Source organism: Zalophus californianus, chromosome 12 (genome assembly GCF_009762305.2).
Source record: "Zalophus californianus isolate mZalCal1 chromosome 12, mZalCal1.pri.v2, whole genome shotgun sequence".
NCBI classification, from domain to species: Eukaryota; Metazoa; Chordata; class Mammalia; order Carnivora; family Otariidae; genus Zalophus; species Zalophus californianus.
Window position 1 is genome coordinate 95,070,088 of NC_045606.1, and position 25,444 is coordinate 95,095,531.

Here is a 25,444-nt window from a genome sequence, read left to right on the forward strand (position 1 = left end):
CCCAAATCACATAGCTATAAATAAATAATAAATAAAATCATTTTTGAAATTTAGGTTCTCTGATTCCTGTTCTTTCCACAAGGACCTCTTTCTAATATTTCCTTTTGTAATGTATTTCCCCTTTTCATTATGATGGGTCTAGTTGACATATGTAAGGTAGCTTTTTAAAAACTTTCCAACCAAGTTGTCTTCATTGTTTATCATTTTACCTACCATTATCACTTACCAAACTCTCCTTGCCCTGGAATCTGAGGGTAAAATGTGAGCTCCTAGAACTGCACTGCATTATCTATAAATGGTTCTTTGTTTCAACATCTTCTGTTATCTCTGACTCTTTGCAGATTAATGATTCTCACATTTTTAAATGGGAACAGATAATGAGACATGGGTGAGAGAATTTTTTCTCCTTGGCCTGTCCAGTGACTGGGACATGCAGGTCTTCCTCTTTGTCCTGTTCTTAGTTATGTACATGGTGACAGTGCTGGGGAACTTCCTCATCATTCTCCTCATCAGACTGGACAGCCAACTCCACACTCCCATGTACTTCTTTCTCACCAAACTCTCCCTCGTTGATGTCTCTTATGCCACAAGCATCATTCCTCAGATGCTGGCAAATTTTCTTGCAGCAGATAAAGCAGTCCCATTTGTGAGCTGTGCAGCCCAGTTATTTTTCTCCCTGGGCTTGGGTGGGATTGAGTTTGTTCTACTGGCTGTGATGGCCTGTGACCGCTATGTGGCTGTGTGTGACCCCCTGTGATACTCAGTCATCATGCATGGAGGCCTCTGTACTAGGTTGACCATCACATCCTGGGTCAGTGGTTCTGTCAACTCTCTCATCCATACTGCCATCACGTTTCAACTGCCCACATGCAAAAACAAGTATATCGATCACATATCATGTGAAATTTTAGCTGTGGTCAGACTAGCCTGTGTGGACACCTCTTCCAACAAGATCATAATCATGGTTTCTAGCATTGCTCTGCTGATGACACCTTTCTGCCTGGTTCTCCTGTCCTACATCCAGATCATCTCCACCATCCTCAAGATCCGGTCCACAGAGGGAAGAAAGAAAGCCTTCCACACCTGTGCCTCTCACCTTACAGTGGTTGTCCTGTGCTACGGCATGGCCATTTTCACTTATATCCAGCCCCACTCCAGCCCCTCTGTTCTTCAGGAGAAGTTGATCTCTCTCTTCTATGCTGTGTTGACACCCATGCTGAACCCCATGATTTATAGTGTAAGGAATAAGGAGGTAAAGGGGGCCTGGCAGAAAATATTAGGGCAGTTTTCTGGAATAACTTCAAAACTTGATGAATCTGGAGCATCACTTAGAGAAAGGAGCTTTGCCTGTGTTTTCTCCCACTTAACTCAGATATGGCAGGCATCACCTGCATTGCCCTGGCAACCAGGAAGGAGATGACGACACATGTCCTGGTGATGCTGGGTAGGAGGCTGGAGGTTGGGTTGGGGTATAGGGTGTGGATATATTTTTATATCACAGTGGCATGTTCAGTGGAGTTGAACTGCTGTAATAGAACTTCTCATTTTTGGCGAACTGTAAGAGACTCTTAATCATAGGAAACAAACTGAGGGTTGCTGGAGGGGACGGGGGTAGGTGGATGGGGCAACTGGGTGATGGACTTTAAGTAGGGATGTGATGTAATGAGCATTGAGTATTATCTAAGACTGATGAATCACTGAACTCTACCTCTGAAACTTATAATACACTGTATGTTAGTTAATTGAATTTAAATAAAAAATAATAAATTCTAAAAAAAGGAAAAAAAAAAGAACTTCTCACTCTTATTCAATTTTCTTTCATATGGCCTGAGAGTAATTGAAGACAATACCATTTACTCTTTTTATTTGTCACATTGTTTGTAATTATGGACCTATTCATGAATTTTACCTTGGAACACAGTTTTTTATTCATCCACAGTTTGTAAAAGGTTATCATGTTTCCACTGGGAACAAAATCATTTTCAATTTGAAGACTCACTTAAAATGTGTGGTATATGTAGCCATATTCAGTAACTGTGTGAGTCACTATTCTGAGAAGAATGTTGCTGTCAAGGCTGATGAAGATATTTATTTGTGCTACATTCACCACTACATGTGGATATAAAGACTATTTTGAGTAATGGAAATAATTAGGTGGAGAAATATCAACTAAAATTCTTGTGTTACCCTAGTGAGGATATAACCAAGGATTGTTTGTACACAATGACATTATTGGCTAAGGCAGATCTGAGATCCAGATACTGCTAATTTATTGTGTATACGTGGGCATTCATTCAAAGGCAAAAATTCTCAAATTCTGAAAATTGAACAACCTTTTTCTCTGAAACTTTAGAAATAAAGTAAGCAAATAAGCCATGAGATAAATGTGTAAGATATCAAAGATGTAGTTAGTGTAAGAAAAGCACTTTCCTTAGGCAATCGAAAGATAAATGCAGCTCTGATGTGGAGTTTGGGTTATGGAGATAGGTCAGTCTGCTGTGCAAATGTTACTTGCAAGTCTCCATATTATGAGCCTTCTTGTATCCCCCCACCCCAACACGCACCCACGAGGCCCTACTCAACTTTTGTAAATATAGTAAGCTAGTATCATTTGTGAGTGTACCTCACCTCTGACAATAAACCTAAAAAAGGTAAAAGAGGGAAGAAATGATTAAACAAGCATATGTAGGAGATGGAAGAAAAATAATATATAATAATAATAATTATATATAATATATTATTAATAATAATTGTGGGTCTTCTCACTTTTTTCAAGAACTTCAGAATGGTGCCCTCTTTCTGTCCCTTTGTCTCTCCATTGAGTCTGTTAATTCTCATTTGGTTGATTTGTATTTGGGAGTTAGTGATCAGGAGTTGAAGGGCTTCCACGGGCACCTGTTTTCCCTGTGAAACAATAGGAGATGTCCGTTGCTGAGAGTGCAGAGGAGGAAAGGCAGGAGGTGTGGGAATGGTGAAGGTCAAAAGCCCATTTGGGGTCTAGGATAATGTGACCCATTAGCTGTGGATGCCACTGTTCGACATTTCATGTAGTATCAATTACAAGGCCATAGTGGTCAAACTTTCCCTCTGATACGAACAACTTTATTCTTAGCCTTTTCTAAAATAAAGTCACAGATGATCATTTTGTGGGCATCAGCTTTGTTAAAGACACTGCTACAGGCATTGTGGGGTAGCAAAGTTGTGTTTAGATATGGCCACTGCCTCTGGAAATTTTTAGTCTCCTAGGGCAGGGGTTGGGAAACTTTCTGTAACTGGCTGGATTACAAATGCTTTAGGCTTTTGGGGCCATATAGTCCTTCACAGCTACTCTGCCATTGCAGCACTAAAAGTCATAGACAACACATAAAAGAATGAGTGGGGCTAGTACAAATAAATCCCAGTTTATGAACACTGAAATTTGAATTTTATGTTATTAAAATATTATTCTTCTTTGATTTTTTTCAACCATTTAAAATGTAAAACACATCTTTTTCTTGTGGGACATACAAAAACAGGCAGCAGGCCAAATTTGGCCTCTGGGCTGCAGTTTTCTCTAGTATTATAGAGGAACTGTATAAAAATGTAAAATTATAACACAAGGTATGCACAGAAAGAGCTCCGGAAATTCAAAGAGAGAGAGGATTGTGTTTTTCTGGATGTGGAATGAGGATCATATAGGAGAAGGTTTCTAAGAGAAGATGAAGTAATTCTCATTTCAGTTTCCATTTCATAATGCATCTCATTTCTCATAGTCATTTAGGTTCAATTACCCAAGATCTAAGGACTCCACACTAATGGGTGAATGGAGGAGATGAATCATGCATTGAGCACCATCTTAGATATCTGCTGAATACTAACTGGATGATTTGCCTTACTTCTTTGTCCTTGAAATATTTAACAACAGTGGCAGGTCTGTAGTGAACACATTCTCTTATATTCAAGCCGAAGCTTTCATTCTACTGTCCCTTATCCTGATAAATGGGACCATCAGGTGTTCCCCCATTCCATTAAAATCCAGTATTTTAAGATCTAAACCTGCCCCTATTAAATATAGGTGCACACGACCAAGTCAGTGTCCATATGGTTTGGTTGTCCCTTCTGCTCCATCATTGGGTTGGGCTGCTCTCTGTGAAATCTGATCTTCAATATCATTTTCCCTCATCTTCTAGAACATTTCTTTTATCACTTGTATGCACGTTACTCCCTGACGCCTTTGAGCCTTCTATATCTTCCTCATCAAAGTGCAACAGCATATTAAACAATAAGCGCAATCCTGGACAAGTTACAAAACTTAAATAAGACTCAGCTTTATTTTCTACGGCATGAATAATAATAAACCCCTGATGAGAAGTCTGAGAGGATGGAATGAAATATTATTTGTAAAGCACTTAGTAAAATGCCTGACACACAAAAAGCACTTGATAACTGTTAGCTACTGTCATTGTTTTTTTCTAATAGAGCATCTTTCCCATTCCCTCCCCACCTCTTGCCCTCCCCGACCCTCTAAAAATGTTTTAGCCCTATTAGCTAGCCCACCCAAAGCAATGTAAAGAGTCTGACATAAGAGTAGATACCAGAAAAGTGTTTAGAAAACAGACCTCTGATTTTTGGCAACAAAAATCTAGTTCTGTCTCATGCATTCTTAATGGGAGGAATATTATCCTCAAGGGGGTGAAAATTGGTCCTCGTAGAGGGAATAAAAATATCTTAATTATTGTAATGATTTATGGTCCTTCAAAGGGCCATGGTACATAAACAGACATACACTATATCTCTGGTGTTAAAACTTCATGGGGTGAGTAGTTAAGAAAAAGATATCTAAAAACTTTCCTTCCTTAGGTGAACAATAGTGAATAAAAGATTGAGAAATGCTGCTCTATCTGTAGAGAACTATTTCTTGTTTGGGGCACAAATATTCGTGAGTTATAAGCGCAAAGGACAGAAGACAAATAGTCTAGGGTTAATTAACTATGGACTTGAAGATTGCCTCATCTGTATTTGCCTATTTTAGTTCCCATTCCTAGACCTTGCCTACTCTAAGCAAATTCTTCTGCCCAATTGGTTCCTCCACCTATTTTGGACTTTTATAATAACCTCATGGGTATGGACAATAGGATGTTGCTTAGTGAGTTCATCCTGCCTTAGCACCTGAGTCACTGGAGAGTCTGTTGTGTTCCCGGCCATGTGCCTGATGTCAGTGCTGTGATACTTCATCAAGCCCTTCCGAGCAGCCTAAACCTGGTCAGCTATTCCATAGATATATATTATATATATATTGCTATGTTTTGTGGGGTTCTATTATATGATAGCGCTGTTTCACACACATTTATTCACTTTTGGGATCCCAAATATCTAGGAAGTTTTATAGGGAGTGTTAGAATTCCCGTAAGTATATAATATAGGATTTAAGTCAGATTCATAAAAATTTGAAGGAATAGAGCAATCTTAGCTAGCACCTGTGCTGCACTTACAAATTATAAGTTTTAGAGGCCTCCTAAGTCTCATAAGTTTGTGTTGACACCTCTCCTCAAAATATGAATATTAGTATCCACACGGTACAGAGGAAGAGGTTGGGACTCACACATACATAACCTGTGCGAGTGTAGACAACTGGCAGTCTACACTTAGATCCTGGATTCAGTACAGATGTGACTTGTATGATTCCAAAGGCGTCATAAATTTCAACAAGGACACTCCTCTTGGGATATCAGCTGTTTGTGGATCATTGTTTAGCTGAAGATGTGAAAAAGCCACAGAGCCATAATGTTACTATTATAGCTAGGATGGTTACAGTTCCAAGTAATAAAATCCAAAACAAACTGATATATGCAAAATTAACAACTAAGTGTAATGAACTGGTATCTGAATAGTGAATCTAGAATCCAAAGTTTTTTGAAGTATGTCTATCTTTTTGTTTTCTCCTCTTAACTTTGCTTCTTTCTGTGGGCCTTATTCTATTCTATGGTTCATAGATTTCCTCCATGAGGTGGAAAAAGTAACTTGGAGGTCCCAGATATACATTATGACATGAGAAACAAAATCCTAACTTGGCCAGCTCCAACAGAAAAGCCACAGAAATGGGTTTGAATTGGCTTAGCCTGAATAATGTGGTCTTCCCTCATACAACTAAGCTCTCTGTCAGAGTTAGGAGGCACTTTGACCAGGGATTAACATATTTTGTTGACTTGAATCATTTTGACTTATGGAAACTTGTTTTATCTTATCATATACTCTATTTTGATAAATGTTCCATGTACTCTTGAAAAAATGTATTTTCTGTTATTGATTATTCTATAAATGTCAATCACATTGAGTTTCATAATGTTCAAGTTTTCTATTTCCTTACTGATTCCTTACTATTTCCTTCCTTATGCTTTTTCATCAGTTATTAAGAGACAAGTATTGAAATTTCTTACTATAATTGTGGAGTTGTCTATTTCTTCTTGCATTTCTATCAGTTTTTGCTTTATGTGTTTTGAAGCTCTGTTGCTAAGCATCTAAATATTTATACTTGTTCTGTATTCTCCATTGATTGAACCCATTATCATTAGGAAATGCCTTTCCTTGTCCCTGGTACTATTCTTTGCTCTGAAATCTACTTTGACTGATAATAACATCGAAACTCCAGGTTTCTTTTAATTAGTATTAAAATGGTATTTCTTTCTCGTATTTCAGGGATCACTGTGCTTCATTGCCTGATATCCAATGAAAATTGTTGTGTATATTTTGTCCTGATCTGTAGTTGTTCAGATGGAAGGGTAAATCCAGTCCCAGTTTCTCTGTCTTGGCTAGAAACAGAAGACTTTTCTTGGTTTTTAAAGCTTACTAAAACTAAATTTGTGTTTGTATTCTGGAGTCATTTTTCTTATTCTGACAAATATCATGAGGAAACATGTCTGTGAACTCAAAATACTTATCAAGATTCTTTCACTTTTCTCTGTTGGAACTCAGGTTATCTGGCTCTAGAGGTTGTGCTCTGAACCATTGTCCCACACTGCTTCTAAAATGTTTTATTATTTTTAGTGGTGAGAAGATAGAGGTCTCACAGGAGAACCTCTACCTTTCAGGGCTTCCTAGGCCAACCGCTTTCCAGAGATTTTTTTTTTTTTTTTTTTTTTTACCTTATCTGAAAGGTGAGGAAACTGGACTAGGAGGGAATCACTTCCATAAAGCTATGTTATTCTGTGAATTTGTGGGACTCCTATTTCCTGCAGAAGATTAATATATCAGATAAGTTTACCCTAAAAAGTTCACCATTACTTTTTGAAAAACAAATTCTGTTTGGCTTTGATTTTCTTAAGAATCAGAAGCTGTAACTGTAATAAAGAATATTTAAAAACACAAAAATTTGACTTGATTTTATTGTGATACAACAGAGAATTTTATGTAATAGTGGGTAAAGATACCATGTTGTTACTTGGGAATTTTTAATAAAGGTAGGCATTTTAAATATGCTTCTGTTGTTAATTAACAGTCATTAACAAAAAATAAAAATATTATTTTTAAAATAATGTGTTCTACAAAACCTACGATTCAAGAAAGAATGGTGATTCTGGAGCTGACTAGATCTAAATCCCTAAAAATCCCTGCATGATTAGGGGCAAGGTGTTCCATCTCTCTAAACTTTTGTACAGAAAACAACTTTTAAAAGAAAAATCAGTGCATATAGATATGGGTATCAGCATTATTTTTGTTACTGTTAATTTGGGCAATATTACGTTATGTTAGAGTTTTAATTTTTGAAGTGTTTTTTTTTTTGTAACTATCATCTCATTCTATTTTTTTATTAATTCCCTGTAAGGATTGCAATTACAGAGTACCACAAACTGGGTGGCTTAAAAAACAGAAATATACTTTCTTGCAATTTTGGATTCTAGAAGTCTGAGATCAAGATGTTGGCAGGGTTGGTTTCTTCTGAGGCTTCTGTCTTTCTGCAGGTGGGTTTCTTTTCCCTGTGTTTTCACATGGTCTTCCCTCCCTGCATGTCTGTTTCTTAATCTTTTCTTATAAGGACACCAGTCATATTGGATTAGGGCCCACCTTAATGATCTTATTTTAAGTTAATTACTTCTTTAAAGACCCTGCTTCCAAATACAGTCACATTCTGAGGTTTTGGGAATTAAGATTTCAACATATGAATTAGGAAGGGACCCAATTCAGCCCATAACATTCTCATATTCAACAAAGATTATTGCTATGGCGGTGATAGCCCCATTATTTATACTTTATCCACTAAAGTTAGGAGAGCTGGCATTATTATTCCCGCTCAAAATATGAGAAAACCTATATCAGGAGAGAATTTGGGAAGGCTACAAAGAATTTAATTTGATTGGTATTTTATTTTCTGTAAAATTACTGAGGCTAATTATAAGATAAGAAAGGTCTCTTAAAGATAAGAAAGGTCTTCTAGGTAAGAAAAAGTCTTTAAAATAAATTTCCATCACAGGCAATTTTACAGAGATGTGCTTCTGCTAAGAGCTATCAGTAGTACTAAGCACTATCTATTATTTAGGTATTTTTTTATTTTTTATTGTTATGTTAATCACCATATATTACATAATTTGTTTTGGTGTAGTGTTCCATGATTCATTGTTTGTTCATAACACCCAGTGCTCCATGCAGAATGTGCCCTCTTTAATACCCATCACCAGGCTAACCCATCCCCCTACCCTCCTCCCCTCTAGAAACCTCAGTTTGTTTTTCAGAGTCCATCGTCTCTCCTGGTTCATCTCCCCCTCTGACTTACTCCCCTTCATTCTTCCTCTCCTGCTATCTTCTTCTTTTTCTTTTTTTTTTCTTAAAATATGTTGCGTTATTTGTTTCAGAAGTACAGATCTGTGATTCAACAGTCTTACACAATTCACAGCACTCACCGTAGCACATATCTTCCCCAATGTCTGTCACCCAGCCACCCCATCCCTCCCACCCCCGACCACTCCAGCAACCCTCAGTTTGTTCCTGAGATTAAGAATTCCTCATATCAGTGAGGTCATATGATACATGTCTTTCTCTGATTGACTTATTTCATTCAGCATAACACCCTCCAGTTCCATCCACGTCGTTGCAAATGGCAAGATCTCATTCCTTTTGATGGCTGCATAATATTCCATTGTGTATATATACCACCTCTTCTTTATCCATTCATCTGTCGATGGACATCTTGGCTCTTTCCACAGTTTGGCTATTGTGGACATTGCTGCTATAAACATTGGGGTGCACGTACCCCTTCGGGTCCCTACATTTGTATCTTTGGGGTAAATACCGAGTAGTGCAATTGCTGGATCGAATGGTAGCTCTAATTTCAACTGTTTGAGGAACCTCCATACTGTTTTCCAGAGTGGTTGCACCAGCTTGCATTCCCACCAACAGTGTAGGAGGGTTCCCCTTTCTCCACAACCCCGCCAACATCTGTCGTTCCCTGACTTGTTAATTTTAGCCATTCGGACGGGTGTGAGGTGGTATCTCATTGAGGTTTTGATTTGGATTTCCCTGATGCTGAGCGATGTTGAGCACTTTTTCATGTGCCTGTTGGCCATTTGGATGTCTTCTTTGGAAAAATGTCTGTTCATGTCTTCTGCCCATTTCTTGATTGGATTATTTGTTCTTTGGGTGTTGAGTTTGATAAGTTCTTTATAGATTTTGGATACTAGCCCTTTATCTGATATGTCATTTGCAAATATCTTCTCCCATTCTGTCGGTTGTCTTTTGGTTTTTTGGACTATTTCTTTTGCTGTGCAAAAGCTTTTTATCTTGATGAAATCCAATAGTTCATTTTTGCCCTGGCTTCCTGTGCCTTTGGTGATGTTTCTAGGAAGAAGTTGCTGCGGCTGAGGTCGAAGAGGTTGCTACCTGTGTTCTCCTTTAGGATTTGGATGGACTCCTGTCTCACGTTTAGGTCTTTCAACCATTTGGAGTCTATTTTTGTGTGTGGTGTAAGGAAATGGTCCAGTTTCATTCTTCTGCATGTGGCTGTCCAATTTTCCCAACACCATTTGTTGAAGAGACTGTCTTTTTTCCACTGGACATTCTTTCCTGCTTTGTCAAAGATCAGTTGACCATAGAGTTGAGGGTCCATTTCTGGGCTCTCGATTCTGTTCCATTGATCTATGTGTCTGTTTTTGTGCCAGTACCATACTGTCTTGATGATGACAGCTTTGTAATAGAGCTGGAAGTCCGGAATTGTGATGCCGCCAGCTTTGCTTTTCTTTTTCAAGATTCCTCTGGCTATTCGGGGTCTCTTCTGGTTCCATACAAATTTTAGGATTATTTGTTCCATTTCTTTGAAAAAAGTGGATGGTATTTTGATGGGGATTGCATTGAATGTGTAGATTGCTCTAGGTAGCATTGACAGCTTCACAATGTTGATTCTTCCAATCCATGAGCATGGAACGTTTTTCCATTTCTTTGTGTCTTCTTCAATTTCTTTCATGAGTATTTTATAGTTTTCTGAGTACAGATCCTTTGCCGCTTTGGTTAAATTTATTCCTAGGTATCTTATGGTTTTGGGTGCAATTGTGAAAGGGATCGACTCCTTGATTTGTCTCTCTTCTGTCTTGTTGTTGGTGTATAGGAATGCCACTGATTTCTGTGCATTGATTTTATAGCCTGCTACTTGACTGAATTCCTGTATGAGTTCTAGCAGTTTTGGGGTGGAGTCTTTTGGGTTTTCCACATACAGTATCATATCATCTGCAAAGAGTGAGAGTTTGACTTCCTCTTTGCCGATTTGGATGCCTTTGATTTCTTTTTGTTGTCTGATTGCTGTGGCTAGGACTTCTAATACTGTGTTGAATAGCAGTGGTGAGAGTGGACATCCCTGCCGCGTTCCTGACCTTTGGGGAAAAGCTCTCAGCTTTTCCCCATTGAGAATGATATTCGCTGTAGGTTTTTCGTAGATGGCTTTTATGATATTGAGGTATGTACCCTCTATCCCTATACTCTGAAGAGTTTTGATCAAGAAAGGATGCTGTACTTTGTCAAATGCTTTTTCTGCATCTATTGAGAGGATCCTATGATTCTTGTTCTTTCTTTTGTTAATGAATTGTATCACGTTGATTGATTTGCGGATGTTGAACCAGCCTTGCAGCCCAGGGTTAAATCCCACTTGGTCGTGGTGAATAATCCTTTTAATGTACTGTTGGATCCTGTTGGTTAGTATTTTGGTGAGAATTTTTGCATCCATGTTCATCAAGGATATGGGTCTGTAATTCTCCTTTTTGATGGGATCTTTGTCTGGTTTTGGGATCAAGGTAATGGTGGCCTCATAAAATGAATTTGGAAGTTTTCCTTCCATTTCTATTTTTTGGAACAGTTTCAGGAGAATAGGTATTAATTCTTCTTGAAATGTCTGATAGAATTCCCCTGGGAAGCCATCTGGCCCTGGGCTTTTGTTTCTTGGGAGATTTTTGATGACTGCTTCAATTTCCTTAGTGGTTATAGGTCTGTTCAGGTTTTCTATTTCTTCCTGGTTCAGTTTTGGTAGTTGATACATCTCTAGGAATGCACCCATTTCTTCCAGGTTATCTAATTTGCTGGCATAGAGTTGCTCATAATATGTTCTTATAATTGTTTGTATTTCTTTGGTGTTGGTTGTGATCTCTCCTCTTTCATTCATGATTTTGTTGATTTGGGTCATTTCTCTTTTCTTTTGGATCAGTCTGGCCAGGGGTTTATCAATCTTGTGAATTCTTTCAAAGAACCAGCTCCTAGTTTCGTTGATCTGTTCTACTGTTCTTTTGGTTTCTATTTCATTGATTTCTGCTCTGATCTTTATTATTTCTCTTCTCCTGCTGGGTTTAGGCTTTATTTGCTGTTCTTTCTCCAGCTCCTTTAGGTGTAGGGTTAGGTTGTGTATTTGAGACCTTTCTTGTTTCTTGAGAAAGGCTTGTATTGCTATATACTTTCCTCTCAGGACTGCCTTTGCTGTATCCCAAAGATTTTGGACAGTTGTGTTTTCATTTTCATTGGTTTCCATGAATTTTTTTAATTCTTCTTTAATTTCCTGGTTGACCCATTCATTCTTTAATAGGATGCTCTTCAGCCTCCATGTATTTGTGTTCTTTCCGACTTTCCTCTTGTGATTGAGTTCTAGTTTCAAAGCATTGTGGTCTGAAAATATGCAGGGAATGATCCCAATCTTTTGGTACCGGTTGAGACCTGATTTGTGACCTAGGATGTGATCAATTCTGGAGAATGTTCCACGAGCACTAGAGAAGAATGTGTATTCCGTTGCTTTGGGATGGAATGTTTTGAATATGTCTGTGAAGTCCATTTGGTCCAGTGTGTCATTTAAAGTCTTTATTTCCTTGTTGATCTTTTGCTTAGATGATCTGTCCATTTTAGTCAGGGGGGTGTTAAAGTCCCCCACTATTATTGTATTGTTGTCAATGTGTTTCTTTGCTTTTGTTATTAATTGCCTCATATAATTGGCTGCTCCCATGTTCGGGGCATAGATATTTACAATTGTTAGATCTTCTTGTTGGATAGACCCTTTAAGTAGGATATAGTGTCCTTCCTCATCTCTTATTACAGTCTTTGTTTTAAAATCTAGTTTGTCTGATATAAGGATTGCCACCCCAGCTTTCTTTTGGTGTCCATTAGCATGGTAAATGGATTTCCACCCCCTCACTTTCAATCTGGGGGTGTCTTTGGGTCTAAAATGAGTCTCTTGCAGACAGCATATGGATGGGTCTTGTTTTTTAATCCAATCTGATAGCCTGTGTCTTTTGATTGGGGCATTGAGCCCATTTACATTCAGGGTAACTATTGAAAGGTATGAGTTTAGTGCCATTGTATTGCCTGTAAGGTGACTGTTACTGTGTATTGTCTGTGTTCCTTTCTGATCTTTGCTGCTTTTAGGCTCTCTCTTTGCTTAGAGGACCCCTTTCAATATTTCTTGGAGAGCTGGTTTCGTGTTTGCAAATTCCTTTAGTTTTTGTTTGTTCTGGAAGCTTTTTATCTCTCCTTCTATTTTCAATGACAGCCTAGCTGGATATAGTATTCTTGGCTGCATATTTTTCTCGTTTAGTGCTCTGAAGATATCTTGCCAGTCCTTTCTGCCCTGCCAGGTCTCTGTGGATAGGTCTGTTGCCAATCTAATATTTTTACCATTGTAGGTTACATATCTCTTCTCTCGAGCTGCTTTCAGGATTTTCTCTTTGTCTCTGAGACTCGTAAGTTTTACTATTAGATGTCGGGGTGTTGACGTATTTTTATTGATTTTGAGAGGGGTTCTCTGTGCCTCCTGGATTTTGATGCCTGTTTCCTTCCTCACATTAGGGAAGTTCTCTTCTATTATTTGCTCCAATATACCTTCTGCCCCTCTCTCTCTTTCTTCTTCTTCTGGGATCCCAATTATTCTAATGTTGTTTCGTCTTATCGAATCACTTATCTCTCGAATTCTGCCCTCGTGATCCTGTAGTTGTTTCTCCCTCTTTTTCTCAGCCTCTTTATTTTCCATCATTTGGTCTTCTATATCACTGATTCTCTCTTCTGCCTCATTTATCCTAGCATTTAGTGCCCCCATTTTTGATTGCACCTCATCAATAGCCTTTTTGATTTCGATTTGGTTAGATTTTCGTTCTTTTATTTCTCCAGAAAGGGTTTCTCTAATAACTTCCACGCTTTTTTCAAGCCCAGCTAGTATCTTTAAAGTCATGATTCTGAACTCTAGGTCTGACATCGTACTAATGTCCGTATTGAGTAGGTCCCTGGCTGACGGTACTACCTCTTGTTCTTTTTGCTGAGGTGAATTTTTTCATCTTGTCATTTTGTCCAGAGGAGAACAGATGAATGAGAGAACAAAATGCTAACAGGTTTACAACGTCCCCAGCAAATATACTGTATACAAATCAGAAAAGACCTGAAACCAGGGGAAAAGAAAGGGAAAGAAAGAAAAAAGAAAGAGAAAAAAAAAAAGAAAAGAAAAAAAGATAAAAACAAAGCAGAACAATACAAAAAAAGCAGAATGTGATCAAATATGATCAGGCTAGTACATAGATCAGTGCCACACACTAGATTTTGGGTGTATTTTGGTTTGTTAGAAGAAAGTGCCTCCTAAAATTTTAAAGGAAGAAAGACATATATGTACAAAATAAGGGTTGATGCAATGAAGGGATGGAAGATGACTGTAAAGATGAAAATTATAAAAGATTTTATAAAAGGACTTGATAAGATAAGAAGTTGTTTGAAAAAAGAAAGAAGATTTAAAAAAAAAAGAAAAAAGGGAGAGAATGTGATCAGGCAGGAGACTAGAACAGAACCATACACTAGTGATTTAGGGTATATTTTTATCTGTTAGAAGAAACTGTATCTCAAAATTTTAAAGAGAGAACTACTTATATATATATATATGCCAAAAATAAGGGTAACTACTATGAAGGGATAAAATATGACTCTAAAAATGAAAAATAAAAAATGTTTTTTTTTAAAGAGATTGATAAGATGTTGTTTGAAAAAGGGAAAAAGAAAAAGAAAAAAACAGTTAACAAAAATTAACTTTGATGAACTAATGAATCATGGTAAAAAAAAGCCATGAATTCTATGTGCAGTATTCCCCTAGCGCTGGAGTTCTCCCGTTCTCCTTGATCGGTAAACTTGGTCTTGGCTTGCTGGCTGTTCGTGCTGATCTTCTGGGGGAGGGGCCTGTTGCTGTGGTTTCCAAATGTCTTTGCCGGAGGCTGAATTGCCCCGCCCTTGTCGGTCCGGGCTAAGCAAGCTGCTCGGGTTTGCTCTCAGGAGCTTTTGTTCCCTGCAAGCGCTCCGTACAGCCTTGGAGGACCAGGGCAAAAATGGTGGCCTCCCAATCTCCGCCCGGAGGAGCTGAGAACTCGGGGCCCCGCTCCTCAGTGCGCCCCCAGAGAAAAGCAGTCACTCCCTTGTCCCTGGTCTCTGGCCGCTCTCCGTGCTCACCTGGCCTGTGACCAAGTGTTTGTATCTCTGGCACCCGACACCGTGTGGAGTCTCCAAACCCAGCAGATCCTTGCGGTGCGTTCCCGCGCCGCTCCTCCCCGGGAAGGAAGGGGAGTCTCCCCGGATCTGCCGCTTGTTGGGTCCCTGCTGGAGGAGCCGTGCCCCGACTGGGCCGTGGATCACAGTTTATAGCAACCCCGAGCTGAGAGCCCGCGCCTCGGCTCCGTCTCTGCAGCCGGCTTCCCCGCTCCGATACCTGGGAGCTCTGCCGCACTCAGGCACCCCCGGTTTTTCTGTGACCCCGAGGGTCCTGAGACCACACTGTCCCGCGAGGGTTCCACCCCCGCTTAGCCACTGGAGCGACGTCCCTCAGCGGAGCCGACTTCTAAAAGGTCTGATTTTGTGCTCAGCGGCTCTAGCACTTGCCAGAAGCGGCCGGCGGAGGCCCCTCCCCCACCGTCTACCCTCCCGAATATCGCCTGGGATTCACTTCTCCGCACGTCCTACCTTCCAGTAAGTGGTCGCTTCTCTGTTCAGAGAGTTGTTGCTACTCTCCTCTTCGATCTCCTGTTGAGTTCGTAGGTGTTCCTTATTTAGGTATTTTATAAGTACTATATAAGAACTCTCTATGTGCACTTACTAAATGCTAAGTACTATTACCAGAGGTCAAGTGAAAGTCAGATTTGTGATAATCTGTGAGCACTTAGAGAGCCATAAGACACTTAAGAGGAAGGAGACAGTGTGACTGAACAAGTCCCCTACACTTCTTGATTTTTCTTATATTTTTTTAAAGGAAAGGGCATGATTGAAAGGTACATGCGTATAGAAATTAGGAAGAAGAGCCAGTTTGTGCAAAGATGATAATTTGATAGTCATAAACTTATGTGTTGTAGACGTGGAATAAATGTAGACATCATGTGACCCGACTTCCTACTGTTGGTAGAAGGTTGATAACAGGGCTTATAGGTTCATAAGACAACACGGTCTTTGTTCCAAGTAGAAAAAGGCATCCCTTCAGGATAAAAAGTCCCATGTCAGCACATCCATTACCAAGCCAAACATGGGTTTGATTATATTTTCTTACTACCTTGTGTCTCTATGTTTGTGTAATGCACAACTACATACTTCAGCTCGAGGGTGCAGTACGATCAAAATGATTCTGTTGCATGGAAGTTTGATGGAACATACCCACATAGCTTATCTTTGAGGGAATACTTTTAATATAGATTTTACTTCTCTAAGGCTTTAGGATTTTTTTCAGGATATTTTATATTCCATCAGCTTTTGGTAAGTTATATTTTAACAGAAATTTGTCCTTTAAGTTTTCAAATTTATTGGCATCAATATGTTCATAGTTTTGCTTATTGTCCTTTGAATGTCTACTGAGTTTGTGTTTATATCCTTTTTCCATTCTACTATTATTTTATTTGTCATTTATCATTTTCCTTTCTTAAAATCATGTTTATTGATGTATAGTTTACATGCAGCAAAATTCATTATTTTAAAGTATATAATTACATAATTTTTGTCAAATGTTTATAACCCCCATAAACAAGATATAGAATATTTCTAAAAGTTTCCTTTTTCTAGTTTGTGGTCAATGCCCTCTTCTTACCCCAGCCCCAGGAAACTGCTTATCTCATTTCTATGCTTATAATTTTGCCTTTTCCAGTATGTTAAAGTAAATGGAATCACATTGATGAAGCCTTTTGTGCCTGCCTTCTTTCACTTGTAATATTACCATCAAGACTCATGCATACTGCTGTATATAGCAGAATTTTTTTTTTTTTAAAGATTTTATTTATTTATTTGAGAGAGAGAGAATGAATGAGCGTGTGCCATTGGGGATAGGGGAAGAGGGAGAGAGAGAATCTCAAGCAGACTCCAAGCTGGGTGCAGAGCCTGACATGTGGCTCAATCTCATGACCCTGATTATCATGACCTGAGCCAAAATCAAGAGTTTGATGCTCAACTGACTGAGCCACCCAGGTGCCCCTGATTTCTTTTTATTGCCAAGTGGTGTCCCATTATGCAGATGCACCACAATCTGTTTATTCATTCACCAGTTGATAGATATTTGTGTTATTTACAGATTTTGGCAATTATGAATTAAACTGATATATGTAAAGGTCTCTTTGTGGACACATACTTTTAATTTTTCTTTGGTAAATTCCTAGATATGGGTCTTGTTTTTTATCCATTCCGATACCCTATGTCTTTTGACTGGAGCGTTTAGTCCTTTTACATTCAAAGTAATCATTGATAGATATGTATTTGTTGCCATTTTATTGCTTGTTTTGTGGTTGTTTCTGGAGATTTTCTCTGATCCTTTCTTATATTTCTCTCTTTCATGTTTTGCCTGTTTTCTTTAGTGATGTATTTGGATTTCCTCCTCTTTATTCTTTGCATGTTTATTAGTTTTTGATATGTGGTTGCTATTAGGTTTGTATATATGGTTGCCATTAGGTTTGTATATAATCTCTTCTGCAAATATCTGCCTATATTAAGTGGATGGTCATTTAAGTTTGAACCCATTCTTTTCTCCTCTTCTCCCCATATTCTACGTATGTGTCATTATATTTTATATCCTTTTTGTGTGTGTGAGGTCCTTGACTGATTTTTAAAAGAAATATTCATTTTTACTGCTTTTGTGTTTCCTACTTTTATACTGTTACTTTTGGTTTCTCCTTTCCACTCAAAGAGTCCCCTTCAACCAACCTACCTACCTACCTACCTACCTACCTTCCTTCCTCCCTCCCTCCCTTCTTTCTTTCTTTTCTTTCTTCTTTCTCTCTCTCTCTCTCTAAAGAGAGAGTATGTGCAGGGGGTCAGGGGCAGAGGGAAAGAGAGAGACTCTTAAGCAGACTCCATACTCAGGTCACAGCCCAACATAGGGCTTGATCTCACAACCCTGAGATCATTAGCTGAGCTGAAAACAAGAGTCAGATGCCTAACTGACTGAGCCACCCAGGTGCCCCTCCCCTTCAATATTTTTTGCAGGGCTCGTTTAGTGGTTATGAACTCCTTTCATTTTTGTTTGTTTGAGAAACTCTTTATCTCTCTTTCTAGTCTGAATGCCAGCCTTGCCAGATAGAGTATTCTTGGCTGCAGATTTTTCCCATTCAGCTCTTTGAATATATCATGCCACTCTCTACTGTCTTGCCAAGTTTCTGTTGAAAAATCTCTAGCTATCCTTATGAATTTTTCCCTTGTAAATTAATGACTTCTTTTGTCTTGCTGCTTTTAAGATTTTTTCTTTATCACTATATTTTGCAAATTTAATTACAATATGTCTTGGTATAGGCCTGCTTTTGTTGATTTTAATGGAAGTTCTTTGTGCCTCATGGATGTCTGTTTCCTTCCCCACATTAGGGAAGTTTTCAGGTATTATTTCTTCAAATAAATTTTCTGCCCCCTTTTCTCTCTCTTCTTTTTCTGAGACTCCTATAATATAAATGTTATTACATTTGATGGAGTCACTTAATTCCCTAAGTCTAATCTTGTTTTGCATAATTCTTTCTCTTTTGTTCAGCATTGCTTTCCATTATATTGTCTTCTAGGTCATCAATTCATTCCTCTGCTTCTTCCATCCTGCTGTTCATTGCATCAATTGTATTTCTAATCTCGTTTATTGTACTCTTCATCTCTGATTGATTTTATAACTCTTTTATCTCTGTGGTAAGGGTCTCACTGATATCTTCCGTTCTTTTCTCAAGTCCAGTGAGTATCCTTATGGTCATTACTTTCAATTCTCCATCAGGCACTTACATCTGTTTTGCTTAGATCTCTGTCTGTGGCCTTACCTTGTTCTTTCATTTGGGATAGATTCCTCTGTCTTGTCATTTTGTCTAAGTCTCTGCCTATTTCTCTGTGTTAGAAAAGCCAGTTATTTCTCCTGTTCCTGAAAGTAATGGCCTTATGAAGAAGAGGTGATGTAGTGCCCAGGGCCTGAGGCTTCAGGGAGTATCTCCTGTGTGTGCTGCATATGTTCTGCTGTTGTGTTCTGGCTGCTCTATCCTTCAGGCCCATTGTCTTCAGAAGCTCTCCTTTCCTGCTTTGGGTAATGTTTGGTCCCTGGCCTGCATGTGGTGAGTTTTAACTAGGTGTGCTGTGTTCTGCTTGTGAAATGAGACTCATCACTACCTCCCCTGTAACTGAGGCCCTGAAAAGCTCTCTGACTGGGAGATGTGGTGTGGGTAGGGTTTGTGCTGGTCTTCTGGGGGAAGGGCTCCCCAAACTGGGACTGAGGCAAGTATAACTGAGAAGGGCATTTCCACCAAACTGCAGCAGGGTGGGGCTTAGTGTAAGCAAGTTAGGAAGCACTGCTTCCTGCATATGGCTCTGTGTTTATGCTGAGGGGTGGTAGAGGGAAATGGCACCAGCCAGCTCCTTTGTTCTCAGAGAGGTCTTTCTGTGAATGCTGCCTCTCTGGGGCATGCTTCTAGAAGGGCAGATAATCTCCATACTGTGTGCCCCAGGTACTGTTTAGATCACTGCTTCCATGCTGTCTGCCACCAGGTTGTTTGCCTGCTTTCTCTCCACAAGCAGTGCAATGCCCTCAGGGCTTTATCCCAGCCAAGCCTACAGACCTCTAAAACTCCAGGCTTTCAGCCCCACTGTGAGAACTCATAAAATTCAGCTCCTCTTGTTTTCAAAGCCAATAGCTATGGGGAAGTGTTCTTGTGCATTCCCCTGTGTCCTTCTGTGTGTGTGTGTGTGTGTGTGTGTGTGTGTGTGTGTGTGTGTGTCTCTCTCCCCTCTCTTCTCTGAGTCCATGGCTCCCTCCCCTCTGCAGCAGCTGTAATCTGTTTCTCTTCTAAGCCCTGTCTCCACACTTCCTACCTTTTTCGATGTGGCCTCTTCTCTCCCTTTAGCTGTAGAGTTTGTTTTGCCAGTTTTCAGGTCGATTTCTCAGGTATTTAGGATGATTTGATAGTTATCTAGTTATATTCATGGGATGAGGCAAGCCTATGATCCTCCTACTCTGCTGCCATCTTTCTCAAGAGCCTTCTATTTATTTTTTTTTATATAGCTGGATACATTTTGCTAATATTTTAAAAAGTATTTTTGTATCCATGATCATGAGTGATTTTGATCTATAGTTTTTTTAATTTGTGATGTTTTTGTCTTGCTTTGTTATCAGTGTAATGCTTAGATAATTAATTGGGGAAAGTTACTTCTGTTTCACTTTTCTAGAATATTTCTTCCTTAAAAGTTTGGTACAGTTCACCAGTGAAGCCATTGGCCTATTGTTTTATTTGTGGGGAGGTTTAAATTGTTTTTGTTCTTTTGATGTGTTTAAGATCAGTGGTGATGTCACCAATTTCATTTTCTATATTGATAATTTGTATCTTCTTTCTTGATCAGTCTGGATAGAAGTTTATCAATTTTGTTGATATTTTCCAAAAAAAAAACCAGCTTTGTTTCCTTTTTTTTTAGCTTTTGTTTTCTTTGATTTTCTCAATTATTTTTGTTTTCTATTGATTTTTAATTATCTTTATTATTATTTTTCTTAGGTTTATGTCCTTAATTTTGCTTGAAATGCTTTGTCTACTGACTATAAATACTTTTATCATGTACATGATGAATACATCTTTATTTACTTTCATTTTTTGAAATTTTTTTCTTCTTTTTTTTTATTTTCACTGGCATAGAATTCTTGGCTAACATTTTTTTCTTCCAGTTCTTCTGTTAATCTTATCTTTTGTTCTCTGTATGTAGTGCATAATTTTTTCTACAATTTCTTTAATAATTTTCTTTTTATTGTTGCTTTATTAGATATAGTACTTTAGTATTTTTTTAAATAATTGGGGTTTGTTAAGCCACTTGAATATGTAGATTCATTCTTTTCATCATATTTGGAAGTTTGAGGTTAATATTTTTAAAATATTGGTTATGTCTTTCCATATACCTCATCTTCCCCTTTTCCTTTTGGGACTTTGATTTCATGTTTGTTATTTCTCATAGCTTACTGAAATATTATTCAATTTTTTCAGTCTTGTTTTTTTCTCTCTTCCATTTTGGGTGGGTTGTATTACTATGTCTATAAGTCTTCCAAATTCTTCTGCAGTGTCTAGTCTGCTATTCATTGCATCCAGTCTATTTTTCGTTTTAGATATATATTTTATCTCCTTATAGTTTAAATTGTTTTTACATCCTTGGTTTCTTTTCTCATTGTGCTTGGGTTTTCCTCTGTCTTCTTGAACATGGAAAGTATATTTGTAATGGCTATTGCAATGTGCTTGTATCCTAATTCTATCATCTGTATCATTTCTGTATGTGTTTCCATTGACTGATTTTTCTCTTCATTATGATTTGTTTGGGTTCCCTTTCTTTGTGCTATGATCTGGAAACTCTCCTGCCTCTTTGCATGTCTGGAATTATTTTTATGAATTACAAACATAGTGAGTTTTATGTTTTGGGGCTTTGGGTAGTTTTGCTTTCCTTTAAATATTTCTGCACTTTGTCCTGGGAAGCAGTTCAGTTGCTGAGAATTTGTTTGATCTTTTGAGGCTTTCTTTTAATTGTTGTTAGGTTGGCTCCAGAACAGGCTGAAGTGCAGTTTGTACCATTACCAAGATTATATTTTTCTGAAGACTCTACTCAATGTCTTGTGTGTTAGACGTCTTTCCATTTGGCTAGTGAGTACTTTTCTGGGCTTTGTGTCACCTCTAGAGATCGTTCTGTTTACTTCTTTCTGGTGGTTCTTTCCTTGGCCCTTGTAGGTTTCTCACATTCATACAAAGATCAATAATCAGCAAAATATTTAAGGATACCGATTTTCAGATAACACAAGTTCTCTCTCTTTGCAGCTTTCTCCTCTTTAGTACTCTGTCCCAAAGTATGAACTGTCTTTTCAATTTAGGATGACCACAGCTATGCTTCGGTTCCCTCTCCTCATCCTGTGGCCTGCAAACTCTCTAGGCAATGAGCAGGGGTACCTGTAGCTCACCTTACTTGTTCTTTTCTCTTGGGCATCTCTGTCTTGCACTACCTGTTGTCCAATCTATGAAAACCATTGCTTCATATGTTTTGTTCAGTTTTCTACCCTATACCATCCCTATTATTCCCTTATCACTGGAAACTAAATTCACAATGACTTTTGACATTGATTTATTTAATCTAAAAACTGCCTAATTATTAATTGTAATAATTTATAGATTTTTTGGATGCTTTACATAGAAAATTATATAATCTGCAAATAAAATAATAGAATCATTACTTCTTTTCAATCCTCATAGTATTATATTTTTCCCACTATCTTCTTGCATTGTTTAGGACCACCAGTATAATGTTAAATAGAGATAAGTATAAGTAGCATTATTTTTTTGTTTCTGAACTTACAAGGAATACTTTGAAAATAATCACAATAAGTATGTTTACTCTATATGAATTTTATCAGATTAGTAAGTTCTCTATTTTTTTAAAATCATGAGTTGATGTTACATTTAAAATTATTTTCTATATCCACTAATATCATATGATATTTTTCTTCTCTTAATTTATTAATGAAGTTAATAACATCAATTGTTTTCTTATATGAAACCAACATTTCCTTCTTGAATAAAACTGACTTTGTTATGATGCAGTTTTATAGATTGATAGATGTAGTTTGCTATTATTTTATTTGAGAACTTTCTATCTGTTTTCTTGAGTCTGCTCAAAGTGTAATTTTCCTTTACTTTCCCAGTCAACATTTGCTATGATGGCCATCCTAACCTTGTACAATAAGTTAAAGCATGATCTCTTATTTTTCTCGTCTCTGGAAAGTCTTGTGCAAATTTGAAAGTATATGTTCTTTTAATATTTGATAGAATTTCCAGTAAAGCCATAAAATACATTGCTGAAGTCAAATCCTTTTCAGTGGTCCAGAATTCCTCTTGATAAAGAAGGTAAGGTCAATTTGATATATATTTTTTTCTTAGCACATGTATTTCTCTCTGGTTTTGAAATTTAGAATATTTTCCTACTTTCAGTGTAAGTGATCTTATTTGTAAGATTTCTTAAAATTCTTAGAAATGGCCCTCATATAATAGCTATGATTCTTTTAGTGTCCTAATAATTTTCTGTCCTATACCAAAAATAGCTCAGAGGAGCTATGTATTCTCTTATTCTCTTCATATATATTTTGGGATAATTTTTTTAAAGATTTTATTTATTTGAGAGAGAGAGAGACAGAGATAGAGAGAAGAGAGCTTGAATGGGGAGGAGAGGGAGAAGCAGGGTCCTGCTGAGCAGGGAGCCTGGTGCAGGGCTCGATCCCACGACCCTGGAATCATGACCTGAGCCGAAGGCAGACACTTGACTGACTGAGCCACCCAGGCGCCCCTATTTTGGGATAATTTTTAATGATGTTTAATTTCTTTTATACCCTTAAGATTTATCTTCATAAAGGAGGAAATATTTGTCTTTTACCAATTAACTATTAAATGATGTTTTCGAAGGGATGGGACTGCCCTCTTCTTTCTTGCTTTCCTTAAATGCAAAATGATATTAAAAATATTTTATAGCAAACACAACATATCACCAAGACTAATAAAAAAAGAGAGAGAAATGAAGGAATAAATAATGCCAGGAAAGAAAAAGAGACATTACAGATTCTATATACATTAAAAATATGTAAGAAGATATTAACAAACTTAGGCTGTAAATTTTATTTTGTTTTTTAAAAAGAAGTTATTTAGTTATTTGAGAGAAAGAGTGTGTGTGTGCACATGTGTGCATGAGCAGAGGGAAGGACAGAGGGAGAGGAAGAGAGAATCTCAAGCAGAATCTGTGCTGAGTGTGGAACCCAACCTGGGGCTCCATTTCAACACCATATCATGACCTGAGCCAAAATCAAGTGTTGGACACTTAACTGACTGGGCCATCCAGGTGCCCCTATTTTATTGTATTTTTTTATTTCAGGTTTTTATTTAAATTCTAGTTAGTTAACAAATATGGGTTGGCTAGTAAATTTTAGAAATAAATATTTAGATGAAATACACCAATTCCTAGGAAAAATAAACTTACCCAAATGGACACATGAATAAAAAGAATAGTCCTATATACTAAAAACTTTAAATCTATATTTAAGAATTTTCCACCAAACCACTTGGAGTGAATTCTACCAAATATATAATGAAGAAATGACACCATTCATAAAGTAATTTCATGTATACATATTTAATATATAAAAGCCAATTATACTTTTACATAATTTAAAAGATACTAATTAAAGTAGCTTTCAAAGCTTCACACTGGACATAAATCTAATCAGAGATATGCACACTGCTACATAGAAAAAAATTAATAGATATTAAATAAATGGAAGAATATATCTTTTCATGGATTGAAATACTCAAGAACATAGAGAAGTCACTTCTCATTTATTTTTAAAAAAATTTTTTTTTAAGATTTTATTTTTAATAGTAACCTTACAGGCAATACAATGGCACTAAATTCATATCTTTCAGTAGTTACCCTGAATGTAAATGGGCTAAATGCCCCAATCAAAAGATACAGGCTAGTAGATTGGATTAAAAAACAAGACCCATTGCTATGCTGTCTTTAAGAGACTCATTTTAGACCCAAAGACAACCCCAGATTGAAAGTGAGGGGATACATAACCATTTACCATGCTGATGGACACCAAAGAAAGCTGAGGTGGCAATCCTTATATCAGACAAATTAGATTTTAAACCAAGACTGTAATAAGAGATGAGGAAAGACACTATATCCTGCTTAAAGGGTCTATCCAACAAGAAAATCTAACAATTGTAAATATCTATGCCCCTAACATGGGAGCAGCCAATTAAAAACAAAACCAAAGAAACACATTGACAACAATACAATAATAGTGGGAGACTTTAACACCCCCCTGACTGAAATGGACAGATCATCTAAGCAAAAGATCAACAAGGAAATAAAGACTTTAAATGACATGCTGGACCAAATGGACTTCACAGATATATTCAGAACATTCTATCCCAAAGCAACAGAATACACATTCTTCTCTAGTGCCCATGGCACATTCTCCAGAATTGATCACATCCTAGGTCACAAATCAGGTCTCAACTGGTACCAAAAGATTGGGATCACTCCCTGCATATCTTCAGACCACAATGCTTTGAAACTAGAACTCAATCACAAGAGGAAAGTCTGAAAGAACTCAAATACATGGAGGCTAAAGAGCATCCTACTAAAGAATGAATAGGTCAACCAGGAAATTAAAGAAGAATTAAAAAAATTCATGGAAACCAATGAAAATGAAAACACAACTGTTCAAAATCTTTGGGATTCAGCAAAGGCAGTCCTAAGAGGAAAGTATATAGCAATACAAGCCTTTCTCAAGAAACAAGAAAGGTCTCAAATACACAACCTAACCCTACACCTAAAGGAGCTAGAGAAAAAACAGCAAATAAAGCCTAAATCCAGCAGGAGAAGAGAAATAATAAAGATCAGAGCAGAAATCAATGAAATAGAAACCAAAAGAACAGTAGAACAGGTCAACGAAACTAGGAGCTGGTTCTTTGAAAGAATTAACAAGATTGAT

At 37.6% G+C, this 25,444-nt stretch overlaps 1 protein-coding gene across 1 annotated transcript; it reads left to right on the top strand.

The window, feature by feature from the left end:
* The first annotated feature begins 364 nt into the window (after positions 1-364).
* Positions 365-1,420, top strand: LOC113911832 (olfactory receptor-like protein OLF3). Its single transcript, XM_027574702.2, is given in 1 exon segment — positions 365-1,420. A coding segment is annotated over 1 exon segment (1,056 nt).
* Positions 1,421-25,444: the final 24,024 nt, after the last annotated feature.